Source organism: Pinus tabuliformis, chromosome 5_2, assembly GCF_031772625.1.
Source record: "Pinus tabuliformis cultivar Carrire ecotype Pingquan chromosome 5_2, CPIR1, whole genome shotgun sequence".
NCBI classification, from domain to species: Eukaryota; Viridiplantae; Streptophyta; class Pinopsida; order Pinales; family Pinaceae; genus Pinus; species Pinus tabuliformis.
The window spans coordinates 863,112,384-863,131,576 of record NC_142306.1 but is presented as its reverse complement, the minus strand read 5'-3'; the positions used below and the strand labels follow the sequence as shown (position 1 = coordinate 863,131,576).

The 19,193-nt window shown below is 38.7% G+C and overlaps 2 protein-coding genes across 2 annotated transcripts in view; one reads left to right on the top strand and one right to left on the bottom strand.

Annotated features, from left to right (window-relative positions):
* The window catches only part of LOC149162048 (ferrochelatase-2, chloroplastic-like), a 145,646-nt gene that overhangs the window by 3,883 nt on the left and 122,570 nt on the right, over positions 1-19,193 (bottom strand). The window lies entirely within an intron of this gene.
* On the top strand, positions 76-1,775 carry LOC149162050 (vacuolar cation/proton exchanger 1a-like). Its single transcript, XM_089437121.1, has 4 exons — positions 76-816; positions 1,052-1,148; positions 1,248-1,333; positions 1,485-1,775. The coding sequence occupies exons 1-4, from the start codon at positions 730-732 to the stop codon at positions 1,488-1,490; spliced, it is 276 nt and encodes a 91-aa protein (XP_089293247.1). The 5' UTR covers positions 76-729; the 3' UTR covers positions 1,491-1,775.

The following is a 19,193-nucleotide window of genomic DNA, read 5'->3' as shown; positions in this document are numbered from 1 at the left end:
GAACTCGTGTTGTTGCTCATTTCTACACCGCTGTAGTGAGTGCCATGGTTGCTATATGATGTGAACTTGCCGATTATGATAGACTTGCAACCATCTATGCTGCAAAAATGAAGTATATTCTTCATTTCTGAAAACATGTACAGCCTAGATAACTACCACCATGGTCTACATAGAAGGACAAGCTGCTTATTTGGAAGAAATCAACCCTTAATTATAGCAACGCCTTCAATCTGGATAAATTAGGTAGTGCACTTTCAAGAAATCATAAGTAGCATATTGAACACCTAAAACGCCAAGAACCTGGACTGGTGGTCTGCCGAGTAATCCAACTGCTTTATTGTTGGTAGACTTCTTGTATTAAATCACAAGGTGGAACTCCTACAAATAAGCTTTGCACTGCAGATGGACTTGCTGTTAAAGTTTGAACTGAGGGTTCAGGAGCTGGAAAAGTCTGTGATCTGTATGCAAGATTGTTTCGTTTCCAGCAAAATAGCATTGCAGAAGAGGAAGGGATTTGCGATTGAGATACACACCTGATAGCAGAATTGTGGGGTACCCACTCCAAATGATGATGATTACCCACTCTATGGTTGACCCATTTTTCTTGTTTCAGCACTGCAAATTTCTCATTCAGTCAGTCATATCTCAATCGTGAAAGAAATGGCAAAGATGAATAATGAAGGAAAAGGTCCTATATAAGATTCAAATTTAATTTGAGATGCATGGATTATGGGAAAACCCATGGACTTGGATTTTCATATCCTGGAGACTGTTGCTCTATTTGCCACTGTACTAATAACAGCATGTATCTTACAGGTTTGAACTTTGGACTCTGACCCCCTATTGCAATGTTATGATATCCAGAAACTTATTTCATTCATCATTTGTCGTAGGTGATAATAGACAAATCTAGACTCATTAGATTCATCATAACCCCCTGATTTGAAAAGAATCCAAAGGTTAAGATAGCTGTATGTTTATTTTTTGTTATAGCATTTAAATACATGTCCACTCTGCTTTTATTTGTATCATGTAATTGATTTTTGTACAGGATGGAACTTCAAACTACATGAAGCGTTTAGTGCTGCTGCTCTGTTACTTTGTCATTGGATCGTGCTTCTTTCTGTTGCAAACACCGCTCACAAAGGGTAGGGATTTGGTTTGAGGTATTATCAATATCTTAATCAAATGATTTGCAATATGGGTTTCTTCATTTCTAATGCATTTATTTAATACATTGTGTGCAGGACATCGTCATCACCATCATGCTGTAAACACTCCAATCCTGGATAAAAGAGTTGTGACAAAAACAAATCCCATGCCTGCTAAACAGGCAAGTTCTACCAATTAAAATATGTCCTTATCACTTCGAAACCCACTGCTCATTTAAATAAATAGATAATTGCCTAATATGAAATAGAAATCTCATTTCGTCTGTGACATTGAAATTTTTCGCTAATATTATGCAAATGTGCGTTTCACAGTTCTAGAAACGGATAAGGAGACAGGAAATTGGCGTATGGTTCTGGCAAATGGGCATAGTTTTCATACGTGTGGAATGAGAAATCCTCTCCTTCACACTGAGTATTTCAATAAAGCAATCCGAAGTATTCTTTTTATTAAAAAACCGCTGTTGCAAGATTTATAGTTTGTTCTTTGTACAGTCATGGCTCCACAGAACTTTGTAGTTTGTTCTTTGTACCGTCATGGCTCCGACAAACCCATGATGTTCACCTTTTTCGGGAAAAATAAAGATGCTGGCATATTGTTCGTTCTGTTGTTTCTGTTAGGGATCAAAACAACGCCTCATGTCTCAAAAGTGTTTGTCCGTTTGTCAATCAATTATATATATATAAATGAAAGAGGAAAGGCCTCAAAACTATTCAGGATGAGCCCCAACCATAACTTTTATAAATTTTGAAATGCAATTTATATACCGTACTTGAACTTATCCCCATTTCAAATTCCATGGATGGGAAAACTACCTGGTAACTAAACCTACCCATTGAAAATATACATTGGTGTTTAATGTCAATGATAACAATTAAACCCTTATTCGCAAACCAATGTTAATGTGAATAGTCCCACTCGGGTTTCGGTCCTCCCACCACACAATATTAGTGCTAACAGTCCAATTTTCATTACAAATTAACGTTATCAACGAATAAAAAATTGGAAAATCCTATTTCCACCACTATAGGATCATTAATGCGTTCTTACATGCGTGGGAGATAGACGTTTATAACTAGATAATAAAAATAAAAACGGCGCATTATCCCTGCGCGTGTTATAAAAGTCTATCTCCCGCGCATGTAAGAGCGCATTAATGATCCTATAGTGGTGGAAATAGGATTTTCCTAAAAAATTCATGGCGAGTATTAATGCTAACAGTCCAATTTTCATTCCAAATTAAAGTTATCAACGAATCAAAAGTTCATGGCCAGATTTATGGTAGATGGAAATTATAAATGCAATGAGGAAGCCGTATTTAATGATAATGATTATCAATAAATTAAATGCGATCGATATTTGTTTAAAAGTATTTAATTATTAATTTACATGTTTATTTTATTTTATAAGAATAATGTGATATTTTACCGGGAATTATGACAAATGTAGTGAACTATTATTGATTTATTGTATGGTGGTTATTATTTATTTATTTTTACGCCGTAAGGCGTTCCCCTCTGAAATCAACCTCCCCAATTGCCTTTCTGTCATAATCTTGACCATTAGATGCGTTGTTAGACGATTAAATGTTTTTCCACCGTTAGATGCTATCAAGGCAATTAAATCGGTTCAGTGGCTCCACTAGGTGCATCTAACCCTGAGACTGTTCATTACCTGTAACAACTCGATTCTCGGTTCGGTGGCTCCGCTGGGTGCATCTAACCCTAAGCCTTTTCATTAACAGAAATAACTCAGTTGTTCGATGCCAAGCTCTGTGAAAAAGCTCTGCAAAACCCTAACTCATCTAGGGTGTTCGATGCCATGCTCTGTGAAAACGCTCTGCAAAACCCTAACTCAGCTAGGGTTGCCTCTTGGGTGGCAGTTATTGCCTCTTGGCCACGACGTTGCAGTGAACCGGTCTATGTGTCTTGCCTATCCACTGCTACTGCCAACTACTGCTACCGAATACCATCCAGAATCCAGTTTCACAGGGTGCAAGTAAGCTTAATTTTTGTTGATGGGTTAGCCGTCTTGTAGCGATTTACACATTAGGTATCTGAACATTCTTTTGTTTTCTTGTTTTCTTTAATCTGGTAATTCTCTGTTTCTTTTCCTGCCTGCAGGTCCTGGGGTTGTTCTGCAATTCAAGGACTTCCAGCACCGAGGAAAGCACTTCCCATTTCTTCTTTTTCAAATACCTGTCTCTGGAACACCGCCGAGTTGGGTTGCAAACTCACAAGCCCTGCCAATGACAGGGCCTATGCAATCTGCCCATGCTTCAGGGGCATCTTCAAGTAGGAGCTCACCGTCAATCTCAGACTATGAAATAATGCAGAAGAGGATTCCAAAAATCATCAAATTTTATTTTGCATTCCAAAATCCATCAATTTCCAGCAAATTTGTCGCGGTAGTGGATCCAAGTATTTTTCATTGGTAAGATGGATGGATTTTGTGCTCTGTAGGTCGGCCGTCTCTGTCCATGGCTTTTAAAATGTTCAATCAAAGTTCTTCCTCTACGACAATATAATGTGGATTCATATTTGAAGAAGAGGATTTCCTCAATGGTTTATAGCTTTGCTGGAGATTGGCGAGAGGAGGATTCGAACCGGCGTCAAAGGATCCATTTATATCGGCCGTTGTCCAGGTATTTTTGAGAGATTCTGTAAAGTTTTTGAAAGTCAGGTGGCCTGATTTATGTTTTGGAGGAAAATTTTGCTCAAATCTTAGATCCGGCGATTCGATCTTCATTTCAAGATGGAAGCTGTACTCTTGTATTTATAGATGTGCGATGTATAGGATTATTTAGTGAAATTTTATCTTTTTTATTGGAGATCCGTGCTCTGCTTTTTGATAATGGATTTTGTTGCATTTTTAAAATCTTGCAGAGATTTTGTTTGCTTTAATTTCAAGCGAGGATATTGTCATCTTTCTCATATGTTTTGGATATCTTCTCTAATTTAGTTGTTATTTGGGTTACGTAGGTTTGGATTTTTTTGAAATTTTGCAATTGATATACCTAATTGAGCTGAAACCCGAGCTGTGGAGGATATTCGCCGGTAATTTGTGGCCTTTGACGTCGGCTACTTTTATAACAGGGTTTAATCCACGTCTTTGAGGTCCCCGACATCGCTTCTCGTGGAGAGATTTGGCTGGTGGTGTTCCAGGGCGGTGAAATCGGCAAGTTTGCCGTTAGCCATACATTTTGTCATTATTTGGGGAATTTAGACCGTGAAAAGTGCAGTAGGGAGATTAGGTCCCGTTGGTAGAAATTTGGTTTTTTCAGAGCTTGAATTGCCTTTTTTGAGATCAAACCTTTGTTAAGGTTAATTGTGCTTTTTGAGATTTGCGAATGGCTCCAAGTAAGCTAAGGAAAGCTCTCGGTGCTGTGAAGGACCAGACGAGTATTAGTATAGCAAAGGTTGCAAGCAACAATGCACCTGTTAGACCCCTATACTACTAGTGTAACCCCTTATTGTTATTAGTATAACCCACTTATTATATTGATGTACCCATGTAGTGCCCATATTGTTACTATTATGCCACATAGAAGCCCACCATTGTTACTGTTGTGCCCTACAATATTATTGTTATGTAGGCTTTGATTGTATTGGGACCACTTAGACTCCTATATATAGAAAGAAGGTATTTTCATTTGTATCATCCAAGAATTGTTCATTTATGTAATGTAAAGGAGGTTGCCCCCTCGAAGAGGCTGAATTCTAAGGCGTGGATTTCTCTTTTCTATCTTTTTGTGAGCTGGTTTCATAACATTTGGTATCAGAGCTTTGGATTCTAGGGTTTCGCTGCTCCAAACAGGTCATCGTGGAATTTTCGCTATAACTTTTTTTCTCTGACGTTTCAGAAGTCGCAAAAAAAACCCATTTGAGAAGAATTGGCGCTGAACCCTGGGTCTGAATTTCAGATCTTTTCGCCCGATATTTTCGGAGATATGATCTGCGGAAGTTGGTCTTTTTGCAGACTCCTGAATTACACTCAAAACAGGTGACCTGGGGAAAATCGTCATAACTTTCTTTCTGAGCATCGGATTGAAATTTCGTAAGAAGTTACAGAAAGAGGACGGATTGTAGTTTCCTTTTATATATTTTTCAGAGTCAAAGGTTGAAACAGTGACACGTGGCACTTCATACAAGTTCGCTCTACTGAACTAGTCTATAATCAGGTCACTGCGGGAGATTGTGCATAACTTTTTCTTGGAGAATCCAATTTGGATCAGACTTGTGGCATTAGAAAGAGGACACAGAGGGCTACTACAGGTCACAAGATCAGAACTTAAAAATCTGAAAGTACAGAGTTACAGTTGTTTCAAGGTAGAGCTCCTAAAATCAATAAAAAACAAGATGAGGAAGTTTGATGGCAAGGATCCGGTAAATTGGATACTTCAGATGGAGCAATATTTTGATATACATGGTGTGCAACTGTTACAAAAGGTATGTATTGCATCTTCATATTTAGAACCAGATCAATTTTTATGGTACAAAGGGCTTTGTTCTCGTAAAAAACTTGTTACGTGGTCAATTTTCACGGAGGAAATGATAGCACATTATGAGGATATAAAGATCAACACCTTCTTTAGAGCAACACCACAACAATTGGAAAGAGTAAAAGGGCTTTGTGACATAATGGAAAGCAAAATTGTGGAAACCAGGAAGCATACCCCTCACAACTATAAAGATGGAAGTGTTGTTTCTCCCAGCCTTCCACAACCTACAAGGGTTACACCACAACAATTGGAAGAAAAAAGAGAAAAAGGGCTTTGTTACAATTGTGATAGCAAATGCACTAAAGGTCATAGGTGTGCTGAGAAGAAATTATTTTACATAGAATATGAAGAGGAGGAAGAAAAGGATCAAGAAACATCAAAAGAAGAGGATATACGTCAGGACACCACCCCAGAGAAAGAAGAAATGAATCAGACCATATCTTGTAAAGCATTGGCAAGAATTACCACTCCTCAAACTCTTAAGATAGAAGGACATATCAAGAAGAAAAAGGTGCAAGAAGTGAAAGATCACATCGAGAAAGAAGAAATGAATCCAACCATATCTTGTAATTCAATGGATGAAATTACCACTCCTCAAACTATCAAGATAGAAGGACACATCAAGAAGAAAAATGTTCAAGAAGTGAAAGATCACATCGAGCATCAAGAAATGAATCCGACCATATCTTGTAAAGGACTGGAAGAAATTACCACTCCTCAAAAGATAGAAGGACATATCAAGAAGAAAAAGGTTCAAGTAGAGAAAGATCATATCGAGCATCAACAACAAGTTCTCCAACTTTTAAAGGATAACGCCACTTCGGTGCAAAATCAAATGAAACAACAGGTAGATCAACATCGTAGTGAAAAATGTTTTTATGTGAGTGATTGGGTATTTTTACTGCTACATCTCAAGCAAGCTATTTATGAGAAGGAAATGTTGGCAATACTACATGCACTTAAAAAATGGCGACCTTACCGAATGGGAAGACGCTTCAAGGATGAGGATGTGGAAGCATTGTTTTGTGCTATTTATATTATCCAACCAAATTGGATAAACAAAGCAACGGATGAATGGAAGAAGAACGAAGAAGTATGGCCACTTATTCAAAAGTTTCAAAAGATCCCAATTCAAGCAATATTTCCAGAAATTGAAGAGGAAGGAAAAATCATATTGGAACCTGGAGCAGCCACAGAAACAAGAACCCAACAGCTACGAAATCGATCAATTTCAGAGTATCTCATCAAGTGGAAGAACTTACCCGCTAAATATTCCACATGGGAGGACAAGAATTTTATATAGAAGCATCAAGAACTACTCAAGCGTTGAGGACAACGCTTTTTGAAGGAGAGGGGCATGTTAGGCCCCTATACTACTAGTGTAACCCCTTATTGTTATTAGTATAACCCACTTATTATATTGATGTACCCATGTAGTGCCCATATTGTTACTATTATGCCACATAGAAGCCCACCATTGTTACTGTTGTGCCCTACAATATTATTGTTATGTAGGCTTTGATTGTATTGGGACCACTTAGACTCCTATATATAGAAAGGAGGTATTTTCATTTGTATCATCCAAGAATTGTTCATTTATGTAATGTAAAAGAGGTTGCCCCCTCGAAGAGGCTGAATTCTAAGGCGTGGATTTCTCTTTTCTATCTTTTTGTGAGCTGGTTTCATAACAGCGCCGGATCTAGATGTTGCCATTGTAAAGGCAACAAGTCATGATGAAGTACCTATAGATGAAAAATATGTGTATGAAATTTTGCACCTCACCTCTTATTCCAGGGGTTATGTTAGTGCTTGTGTCCACAGTCTATCCAAGAGGATCAACAAAACACACAATTGGATAGTGGCAATGAAGGCACTGATGCTCATTCATAGGCTATTTCAGGACGGTGATCCAAGTTTTGAGCGGGAAGTTCTTCAGGGAATGAGGCGTGGTGCACGCCTGCTCAATCTGTCTGATTTTAGAGATGATTCACACTCAAATGCTTGGGACTATTCCGCATTTGTACGCACATATGCCCTATATCTCGATGAAAGATCAGTTGATTTGTCAAAATGAACTCGTGTTGTTGCTCATTTCTACACTGCTATAGTGAGTGCCATGGTTGCTATATGATGTGAACTTACCGATTATGATAGACTTGCAACCATCTATGCTGCAAAAATGAAGTATATTCTTCATTTATGAAAACATGTACAGCCTACATAACTACCACCATGGTCTACATAGAAGGACAAGCTGCTTATTTGGCAGAAATCAACCCTTAATTATAGCAACGCCTTCAATTTGGATAAATTAGGTAGTGCACTTTCAAGAAATCATAAGTAGCATATTGAACACCTAAAACGCCAAGAACCTGGACTGGTGGTCTGCCGAGAAATCCAACTGCTTTATTGTTGGTAGACTTCTTGTATTAAATCACAAGGTGGAACTCCTACAAATAAGCTTTGCACTGCAGATGGACTTGCTGTTAAAGTTTGAACTGAGGGTTCAGGAGCTGGAAAAGTCTGTGATCTGTATGCAAGATTGTTTCGTTTCTAACAAAATAGCATTGCAAAAGAGGAAGGGATTTGCGATTGAGATACACACCTGATAGCAGAATTGTGGGGTACCCACTCCAAATGATGATGATTACCAACTCTATGGTTGACCCATTTTTCTTGTTTCAGCACTGCAAATTTCTCATTCACTCAGTCATATCTCAATCGTGAAAGAAATGGCAAAGATGAATAATGAAGGAAAAGGTCCTATATAAGATTCAAATTTAATTTGAGATGCATGGAATCTGGTAATTCTCTGTTTCTTTTCCTACCTGCAGGTCCTGGGGTTGTTTTGCAATTCAAGGACTTCCAGCACCGAGGAAAGCGTTTCCTATTTCTTCTTTTTCAAATACCTGTCTCTGGAACACCGCTGAGTTGGGTTGCAAACTCACAAGCCCTGCCGATGACAGGGCCTATGCAATTTGCCCATGCTTCAGGGGCATCTTCAAGTAGGAGCTCACCGTCAATCTCAGACTATGAAATAATGCAGAAGAGGATTCCAAAAATCATCAAATTTTATTTTGCATTCCAAAATCCATCAAATTCCAGCAAATTTGTCGCGGTAGTAGATCCAAGCATTTTTCATTGGTAAGATGGATGGATTTTGTGCTCTGTAGGTCGGCCGTCTCCGTCCATGGCTTTTAAAATGTTCAATCAAAGTTCTTCTTCTACGACAATATAATGTGGATACATATTTGAAGAAGAGGATTTTCTCAATGGTTTAACTGAGGGTTCAGGAGCTGGAAAAGTCTGTGATCTGTATGCAAGATTGTTTCGTTTCCAGCAAAATAGCATTGCAGAAGAGGAAGGGATTTGCGATTGAGATACACACCTGATAGCAGAATTGTGGGGTACCCACTCCAAATGATGATGATTACCCACTCTATGGTTGACCCATTTTTCCTGTTTCAGCACTGCAAATTTCTCATTCACTCAGTCATATCTCAATCGTGAAAGAAATGGCAAAGATGAATAATGAAGGAAAAGGTCCTATATAAGATTCAAATTTAATTTGAGATGCATGGAATCTGGTAATTCTCTGTTTCTTTTCCTGCCTGCAGGTCCTGGGGTTGTTCTGCAATTCAAGGACTTCCAGCACCGAGGAAAGCACTTCCCATTTCTTCTTTTTCAAATACCTGTCTCTGGAACGCCGCCGAGTTGGGTTGCAAACTCACAAGCCCTGCCGATGACAGGGCCTATGCAATCTGCCCATGCTTCAAGGGCATCTTCAAGTAGGAGCTCACCGTCAATCTCAGACTATGAAATAATGCAGAAGAGGATTCCAAAAATCATCAAATTTTATTTTGCATTCCAAAATCCATCAAATTCCAGCAAATTTGTCGCGGTAGTGGATCCAAGCATTTTTCATTGGTAAGATGGATGGATTTTGTGCTCTGTAGGTCGGTCGTCTCCGTCCATGGCTTTTAAAATGTTCAATCAAAGTTCTTCCTCTACGACAATATAACATGGATTCATATTTGAAGAAGAGGATTTTCTCAATGGTTTATAGCTTTGCTGGAGATTGGCGAGAGGAGGATTCGAACCAGCGCCAAAGGATCCATTTATATCGGCCGCTGTCCAGGTATTTTTGAGAGATTCTGTAAAGTTTTTGAAAGACATGTGGCTTGATTTATGTTTTGGAGGAAAATTTTGCTCAAATCTTAGATCCGGCGATTCGATCTTCATTTTCGAGATGGAAGTTGTACTCTTGTATTTATAGATGTGCGATGTATAGGATTATTTAGTGAAATTTTATCTTTTTTATTGGAGATCCGTGTTCTGCTTTTTGATAATGGATTTTGTTTCATTTTTAAAATCTTGCAGAGATTTTGTTTGCTTTAATTTCAAGCGAGGATATTGTCATCTTTCTCATATGTTTTGGATATCTTCTCTAATTTAGTTGTTATTTGGGTTACGTAGGTTTGGATTTTTTTGAAATTTTGCAATTGATATACCTAATTGAGCTGAAACCCCAGCTGTGGAGGATATTCGCCGATAATCTGTGGCCTTTGACGTCGGCTGCTTTTATAACAGGGTTTAATCCGTGTCTTTGAGGTCCCCGACATCGCTTCTCGTGGAGAGATTTGGATGGTGGTGTTCCAGGGCGGTGAAATCGGCAAGTTTGCCGTTAGCCATACATTTTGTCATTATTTGGGGAATTTAGACCGTGAAAAGTGCAGTAGGGAGATTAGGTCCCGTTGGTAGAAATTTGGTTTTTTAAGAGCTTGAATTGCCTTTTTTGAGATCAAACCTTTGTTAAGGTTAATTGTGCTTTTTGAGATTTGCGAATGGCTCCAAGTAAGCTAAGGAAAGCTCTTGGTGCTGTGAAGGACCAGATGAGTATTAGTATAGCAAAGGTTGCAAGCAAAAATGCGCCGGATCTGGATGCTGCCATTGTAATGGCAACAAGTCATGATGAAGTACCTATAGATGAAAAATATGTGTATGAAATTTTTCACCTCACCTCTTTTTCCAGGGGTTATGTTAGTGCTTGTGTCCACAGTCTGTCCAAGAGGATCAACAAAACGCACAATTGGATAGTGGCAATGAAGGCGCTGATGCTCATTCATAGGCTATTTCAGGACGGCGATCCAAGTTTTGAGCGGGAAGTTCTTCAGGGAATGAGGTGTGGTGCACGCCTGCTCAATTTGTCTGATTTTAGAGATGATTCACACTCAAATGCTTGGGACTATTCCGCATTTGTACGCACATATGCCCTGTATCTCGATGAAAGATCAGTTGATTTGTCAAAATGAACTCGTGTTGTTGCTCATTTCTACACTGTTGTAGTGAGTGCCATGGTTGCTATATGATGTGAACTTACCGATTATGATAGAATTGCAACCATCTATGCTGCAAAAATGAAGTATATTCTTCATTTCTGAAAACATGTACAGCCTAGATAACTACCACCATGGTCTACATAGGAGGACAAGCTGCTTATTTGGCAGAAATCAACCCTTAATTATAGCAACGCCTTCAATCTGGATAAATTTAGTAGTGCACTTTCAAGAAATCATAAGTAGCATATTGAACACCTAAAACGCCAAGAACCTGGACTGGTGGTCTGCCGAGAAATCCAACTGCTTTATTGTTGGTAGACTTCTTGTATTAAATCACAAGGTGGAACTCCTACAAATAAGCTTTGCACTGCAGATGGACTTGCTGTTAAAGTTTGAACTGAGGGTTCAGGAGCTGGAAAAGTCTGTGATCTGTATGCAAGATTGTTTCGTTTCTAGAAAAATAGCATTGCAGAAGAGGAAGGGATTTGTGATTGAGATACACACCTGATAGAAGAATTGTGGGGTACCCATTGCAAATCATGATGAATACCCACTCTATGGTTGACCCATTTTTCTTGTTTCAGCACTGCAAATTTCTCATTCACTCAGTCATATCTCAATCGTGAAAGGAATGGCAAAGATGAATAATGAAGGAAAAGGTCCTATATAAGATTCAAATTTAATTTGAGATGCATGGAATTAATTTGCATAAGGGAAGAGAAATGGTAGAGAAGAACAGAGCAAACCCTAAAAAAAAATAAAAAAATAAGAGCAAAGAGTAATGACTAACCCAAGCGAGGAAAAAATATAGTTGACAGAAAAAGAATGTCCAAAGAAGAGTGCAAAATAAGTCTACAATACCAGTTACCATGTGACGGAGAACGCTGATATTAAAGAATTAAAAATTCCATTGACCATATGGACAACTTTGCTTCACCATATTTTTAGAGTTGTTTGCAACAGGTGATGATCAAGATCTAGTATCCTCCTCTATCGCATAAAAACACACATACTCTGACATCCATGTAAACACACCAAAAACTCAAAAGGGAGTAGTTGCGTTGTTTTCCAACCTGTGGCTACTCGCCCATTTCCTCTTTTTCAAATACCTGTCTCTGGAACATCGCTGAGTTGGGTTGCAGACTCACAAGCCCCACCGATGACAGGTCCTATGCAATCTTCCCATGCTTTAAGGGCATCTTCCAGAGGTATTGAAAATTGATTCTTATCTATGTTATGTCGTTTTCTAGACTAACTATCTGAGAGCATTACAGTATGCAAGAAAAATTGTGACATTGTATTCTTTAGTTCAGGATTCTAGTAATTTATTTCAGGATTGTAGTAAAACATGTGGTTCTAATGAATTTTTTTGTCACTTCGTTCTGTTCCCAGATATTATCCCTTTGATAGAGGATGGTTTTTGTCCTTGGAAAACCTTTACAGTTTGCTAGCTGTTGTATGTATATCTACTGTTCAAGTAATAGTATGCAGTTTTTATTATATATTTATATATTTGCTTTATCATTGTTCCAACTACGGGCAGTAACTTAACATTTGTTTGTCATGATGTGGTGATTTGTTAGAGTAGAATTTGGAAAGGATACAACTCTGTGCCACATTATCTTTTGTTGACACATTCTTTTTCCATCTCTGCGGCCTTTGTATGACAGATCAATTGATTTGTCAAAATGAACTTGTGTTGTTGCTCATTTCTATACTGCTGTAGTGAGTGCCATGGTTTCTATATGATATGAACTTACCGAGTATGATAGACTTGCAACCATCTATGTTGCAAAAATGAAGTATATTCTTCTCATGAAAGAAATGGCAAAGATGAATAATGAAGGAAAAGGTCCTATATGAGATTCAAATTTAATTTGAGATGCATGGAATTACTTTGCATAAAGGAAGAGAAATGGCAAAGAAGAACAGAGCAAACCCTCAAAAAAATAAAAAAAAAATCAAAGCAAAGAGAAATGGCTAACCCAAGCCAGGGAAAAATATAGTAGACAGAAAAGAATGTCCAAAGCAGAGCGCGAAATAAGCCTACAATACCAGTTACCATGTGACAAAGAACGTTGATATTAAAAATTCCATTGACCATATTGACAACTTTGCTTCACCATATTTTTAGAGTTGTGATGATCAAGATCTAGTATCCTCCTCAATCGCATAAAAGCACACATTGACATCCATGTGAACACACCAAAAACTCAAAAGGGAGTAGCTGCGTTGTTTTCCAACCTATGGCTACTCACCCATTTCCTCTTTTTCAAATACCTGTCAATCAAACAACGATCTGCCAAAAGGTTGAGATAAACCCCTCCCAGTGCGGATGGGTTGTAGCTAAGTTAATGGCGATCTTTTCTTGCCAGCAACCCTTCTCCCACCCACAATGGAATCACATGGTTGGCATGAATAATTTGGTGTTCTGCAAATGTTGCAACCATGCATAGAAAGAACAATTGCAAATGAATAGTCTCCTTACCTAGTGCATCGTAACTCAAGCTTAGACAAGCATCGAGGCTATGGTCATTTCGCAGTCTCTGAGCGGTCCATTTCCACTGTAGTGGATCAATACACCCTGCCTTTGTCCTCCCTACAACTTTTAGTGCCTAGGGAAGCTCACAATTAATTCATGGGATAAATCTATGCTTTATCTATGCTTTATCTTCTTTTCAATGACCATTTAAATTTATGCCTTACGGCGTTTCCTTTGCAACATCGGATGCAAATGCTAGTAGATACTAAAATCTATATTTATAATTATATACATAAAGGTTGTTTTCAGTAAGTCAGCCCCATGACTAAGCAAGTGCTCATGCATTGCTTGTTTTAATCAAAAAGATAGCTTGTGCTAATAAATTAGAGCTTTAGAACCAACACTATCCAACCCCCATATGCTTGATAGCCTACCAGATAATTGTCATTGGTTGTTTTTGATCAGAAGCTTAACAAAAATTTTGGGTTCCTACCCCTTCCTCAAGTTGATTCTACCCATGGCTCATCTCTCCAAGTCAATCTTCTCCTACCACCTTTGGTTGTCCTTCATCAGAACCCTACTGGTTACCCCCTCATATAGCACGAGGTATTTGATCCCATTGAAGATATTTCCTAGGCAAGATGTGCATGGAATGTTGTGGCCTTTTGCCATATCTTGTTACCAGATGCATAGATATCAATGATTATCAGTTGCCATTTTGTCTACACTAGACATGAATGCAGGATTATTTGATCAAACATTAAGGTTTACTAGGGAGGATTATGGTATGTGCATCATCTTCCCGGTTGGCATTGTCATCTCTTATTCGAAGGATTGGACCAACTGAAGGAGTTGTCCACCTTTATGTAGCCATTGGGGATCATAGAGTCAATTCCAAGCAAATATTGGACCTCTTCTAACCTCCAAATATAATTCCAAGTCAATCCAACCTATTTTAAGGGAGGCATTGCACATCTAAGGCAAATCGTGTTAGGATATTCCGACACATAGGAAATAGTTAAGTCCAACTTGGTCTACTATAGAGTTAGGTATAGAGTTAGGTAAAGTGTGTTTCTTTACCGTTGTACATTTTGTAACTTACAATCCGACGGTCACGATATGTAGTGATCCGACGGTTCACTCTCTACTCGGTATTACCGACAATTGATCTGTGGCTTGACACCCGATTGGTCCATGAGTTCTATTTAAAGCGCATGGAGGGTCATTGTTCAGGTAATCCGTGCATGAGAGAAGCTTATGTAAATTTTCATTCTTTGATTAATAAATTGCATGTAGTAGCCACGTTGGCGCAGGCCGTGGACTGTTTCCCTCTTTGAGGGTTTTAACCACGTCAAAAATACTGGTGTATTGATCTGTGATCTGGTTGTGAGCGGTGTCCTTTTGGTGTTCTTTCTAAGGAACTTACCCTGTAAATTCGTACATGGTATCAGAGCAATTTGAGGGCCGCGTCCGTTGGTGATCCAAATCTGAAGCCAGTAGAACTACATCCGATTGTTGTTTCCTAGATCTGCTGTTTCTGACTGCTTTCGGGCCGAGAGGACTGCTCTGTTGTGTTCGGAGCATCTGTTCCAGTGAGGAACCCCTTTCGTTTCACGCGAAAAGGTTTCCGGTAGCCCTAGCTGCGTCATTTTTAAGATCTGGAGGTATACAGTCTTTATTTGCAGTTTACTGTTATTTTCTCTCTGCTTATTTCGGTTTCGGTTTATTTAGCTTGTTTTTAACCGGATCTATACCTTTCATTTCTGTGTATGCTCTTTGCCCTGCGACTCTGTGCGATCTGGGCAAATCAGAAACAGAAAGGAAGGATTTTTCTCATGCGTATGCTCTTTTCCCTGCACCTTAGTGTGATCTCGGAAAATCAGAAACATTGAGAAAAATATTTAGTTTTTCGGCTAAAGCTAACTTTGAGCCGCAAGGTTCATTTTTGAAAATATCTAGTTTTTTGGTTAAAGCTAACTTCGAGCCATAAGGTTCGTTTTCTTTGCATGTCCGTGTTGGGTTTTGTGTTTTGTGTTTTGTGTTTTGTAGGGAAAAAGAGCTTTCTCAAGGCAAGCACGCAAACCAAGCCCCCCCCCTCTCTCTCTCTCTCAAATTTTTTGTATAGATCAATAGGTTCAAAGCTATTTTAAGAGAGTAGAGGTCTTGGGTTCAAGTCTCCATTTTGTGGAGGCGGATTATTTCATTCCCGCACATTCGCGCACTTGCCGGCAACTTCAACAAATTTTTTTCAAAAATCCATAACTTCTTCATCTGGAAGCCTTTTTCAAAGCCGTTTTTTTTAAAACAGCCTAATTTTTCGAGATCTATTCATTGGAACACTTACTTTCAGCATCTTCAGCTTCAGTTTTTTTTAAAAATGGAAAGTCCATGCCAAGTCATTCTTGACAGCACTAACTACTTCCAATGGATATCCTACATGGAAGATTTACTTAGAAGTAAAGGTCTCTACAGAATAGCCACAGGCCAAGAGAAGAAACCAAAAGATGAAGACAAGGCTGCAAAATGGGAAAATAGACAAGATCAAGCACGTGGTTTGATAGGGATGTCTATTTCTCCTGATCTTAGATTCCATATTGCAGAACTTGAAACTCCTCATGAAGCATTGGAACAAATCACTAAAGTTTTTGGGATTAAAAATGAAATTAGAGCCCATCAACTTGAAAATGAGTTGCTTACATTGGATCCTAATAATTTTTCTTGCATTGAAGATTTCTTGTCCAAATTCAAGACCCTTAGATATCTCTTGGAAGGTGTTAAGGTTAAGAAAGAAGATAGTAACCTTATTTATTCCATCCTTACTAAGTTGGGACCAGCCTACTCTGTATATTTGTTTCCACCCTCCATTCTACAAGGGAAGCTTTCATTTGTCAAGGAAAAGACTACAAGGCCCCTTCCTTTGACTCTTTTTGTGATTCTTTAATAAGAGAACAAGAAAAACTCTTACACCTTGGTCTTCTTAATCTTGGAAACTCTTCCAAGAAAGCATTAGCCGCCCAGCAGCAACCAAATTCAAAGAATCCTAAGAAGTCATATCCTAAAAAGAATGGTCCTAAACCAAACAAGGGTCCTAAGCAAACTCAGCCTCAAAATGAAAGATCATTTCAGCAAAATGATAGGACCAATAAAAACAAATGGAAGAAGACTGATAGACATTGTAACTTTTGTAATCGAGATGGCCACTTAGAATCTAAATGCTTTAAGAAGATGGAAGCCTTGGAAGCCGCAATGAAGAAACATAACATCCATGTGGAGCATTCTTCAACTTCAACTTCAACTTCATCTTCAGGAATGGCACTTTCTGCATGTCGCTGTCAATCATCTCAGTCTGGTTATGCATTAAATGTATCTTCTTCTTCTCATTCTCATGAGTGGCTCATTGATTCTAGAGCCTCTTATCACATGGCCAAAAACCAAGCCATGTTTTCTTCTTTAAATGATTGTAACACCAAAAATATATATGTTGGTGATGATAGATCTCTTAATGTTGTAGGGATTGGAACTGTTCATCTAGACAATGGTCAGTTTAATGATGTATTATGTGTTCCAACCTTATCCTGCAACCTTCTATCTGTATATCAGATAACTCATTCAGGTGAAGGTAAAATTGTTGAATTTTCACCTCATGATGTTGTAATCAAGGATCTGAGAGATCCTAAACAGATTCTAGCTACTGGTATTGCTGATGATTCCACAAGGTTGTATAAGTTTCACAACTTTGGGTCATCAAATCTTCCCTCAGTATTTGTTGCTCATAATGATGAAGTGAGCAAACTTTGGCATGAGCGATTTGGTCACTTAAACTATTGCTCCCTTTAGCATCTATGTAAAGAAAATATGGTGACAGGTCTTCCTATGGTATCTTGCAGAGATGGTGTTTGTTTCGGATGTGTACTCGGAAAACATCATCGGGACAGTTTTGAAAAACGTGCCTCTTGGCACGCCTCAGCTCCTTTACAGCGTGTGCACAGTGATTTATGTGGTCCACTTCCTGTTGCTTCATTCTCTGGCTGCAAGTATTTCTTAACTTTCATTGATGATTTCTCCAGACGCACTTGGGTATACTTCTTAAAACTCAAGAGCGAAGTCTTTAACACATTTTTGCCCTTCAAAGCCTTTGTTGAAAAACAATCTGGACATCAAATTCTTAAGCTAAGAACTGATAATGGTGGAGAATATCTTAAAAACACATTCATCAACTTTTGCACCGAAAATGGAATTCAGATGCAACATACTGTTCCATACACTCCACAACAAAATGGTGTAGCTGAAAGGAAAAATCGCACCTTAAAGGAAATGGCTAATTGTATGTTGCAATCTAAAGGACTCAGTCTTAGTTTTTGGGTCGAAGCAATTAATTGTGCAAATTATATAATCAATCGCACTCCTACTAAGGTTCTAAAGAATATCACTCCAGAAGAAGCTTGGAGTTCCATTAAACCAGATGTAAGTCACTTTCGTGTTTTTGGAAGTGAAGCATGGGCCCATATTCCAGGTGAAAAGCATAAAGCTTTAGAACCTAAGAGTGAGAAATGTACTTTTGTTGGATATTCTGAAGATGTAAAAGGTTATAGACTTATTCCATTTAAGTCCAAAAATGTTATCATTAGAAGAGATGTAAAATTTGATGAAAATAAATCGGCCTGCGAGCCTAGTCCGGCGGATGTGCCACCTCTTCCTATCTCTTCTACTTTTGAAAACATTTCTTCTTCAGATGATGAAAGTGAGGATGACAATCCTCCCCCACCTTCTCAGGATCCTCAACTTCCAAGATGGGTCCGTGCTACTCAGGATGCAGCAAGTGATCTTGCCGGTGATCCTACAGATCAGCGACGTACACGTTCTCAGTTTGAAAGAGCCTCTTCTTTACTGGCTCAAGCTCCAGTAAATCATTATCCTGACACTTTTGCAGAAGCTTCAGGCCATCCACATTGGGAAGCAGCTATGAATGAAGAATATCATTCATTGTTGACAAATGATACATGGGATCTTGTTCCTCTACCAAAGGGACGCAAACTTGTTAGATGTAAATGGGTTTACAGAACCAAGTATGGACCAGATGGGAAAGTTGATAAACATAAAGCTCGTCTTGTTGCTAAGGACTTTTCACAGGTTGAAGGCATTGACTACACTGAAACCTTCTCCCCTGTTGCCAAAATGAACTCTATCCGCCTTGTTCTTTCCCTTCCTGCCTCTTTAAATGGGAAGTCCATCAGATGGATGTTAAATCTGCCTTCTTGCATGGGGACTTGCATGAAGAAATCTATATGGAACAACCCATTGGCTTTATCCAAACAGACTCCAGCCTTGTATGTCGACTTAAGAAATCTCTTTATGGTCTCAAGCAAGCTCCTCGGGCTTGGTATGCCAAAATGGATAGCTTCTTTTAGAATCTGGCTTTTCTAGGTGTTATTCTGATAATACTGTCTACACCAAGAAAGTGGGCAGCTCTCTTATCATCCTTGTTCTTTATGTTGATGATCTTATTCTTACTGGTAGTGATCCCAACCTTATAAACCATGTGAAGTCCAACCTTAAAAACAAATTTGAAATGACAGACTTAGGACACTTACACTATTTTCTCGGTCTTCAAGTCTTGCAATCCAAGGAGGGTATTTCCCTTTCCCAGTCCAAGTATGCTTGTGATATTCTTCGTCATTTTCACATGGAAGACTGTAAGCCA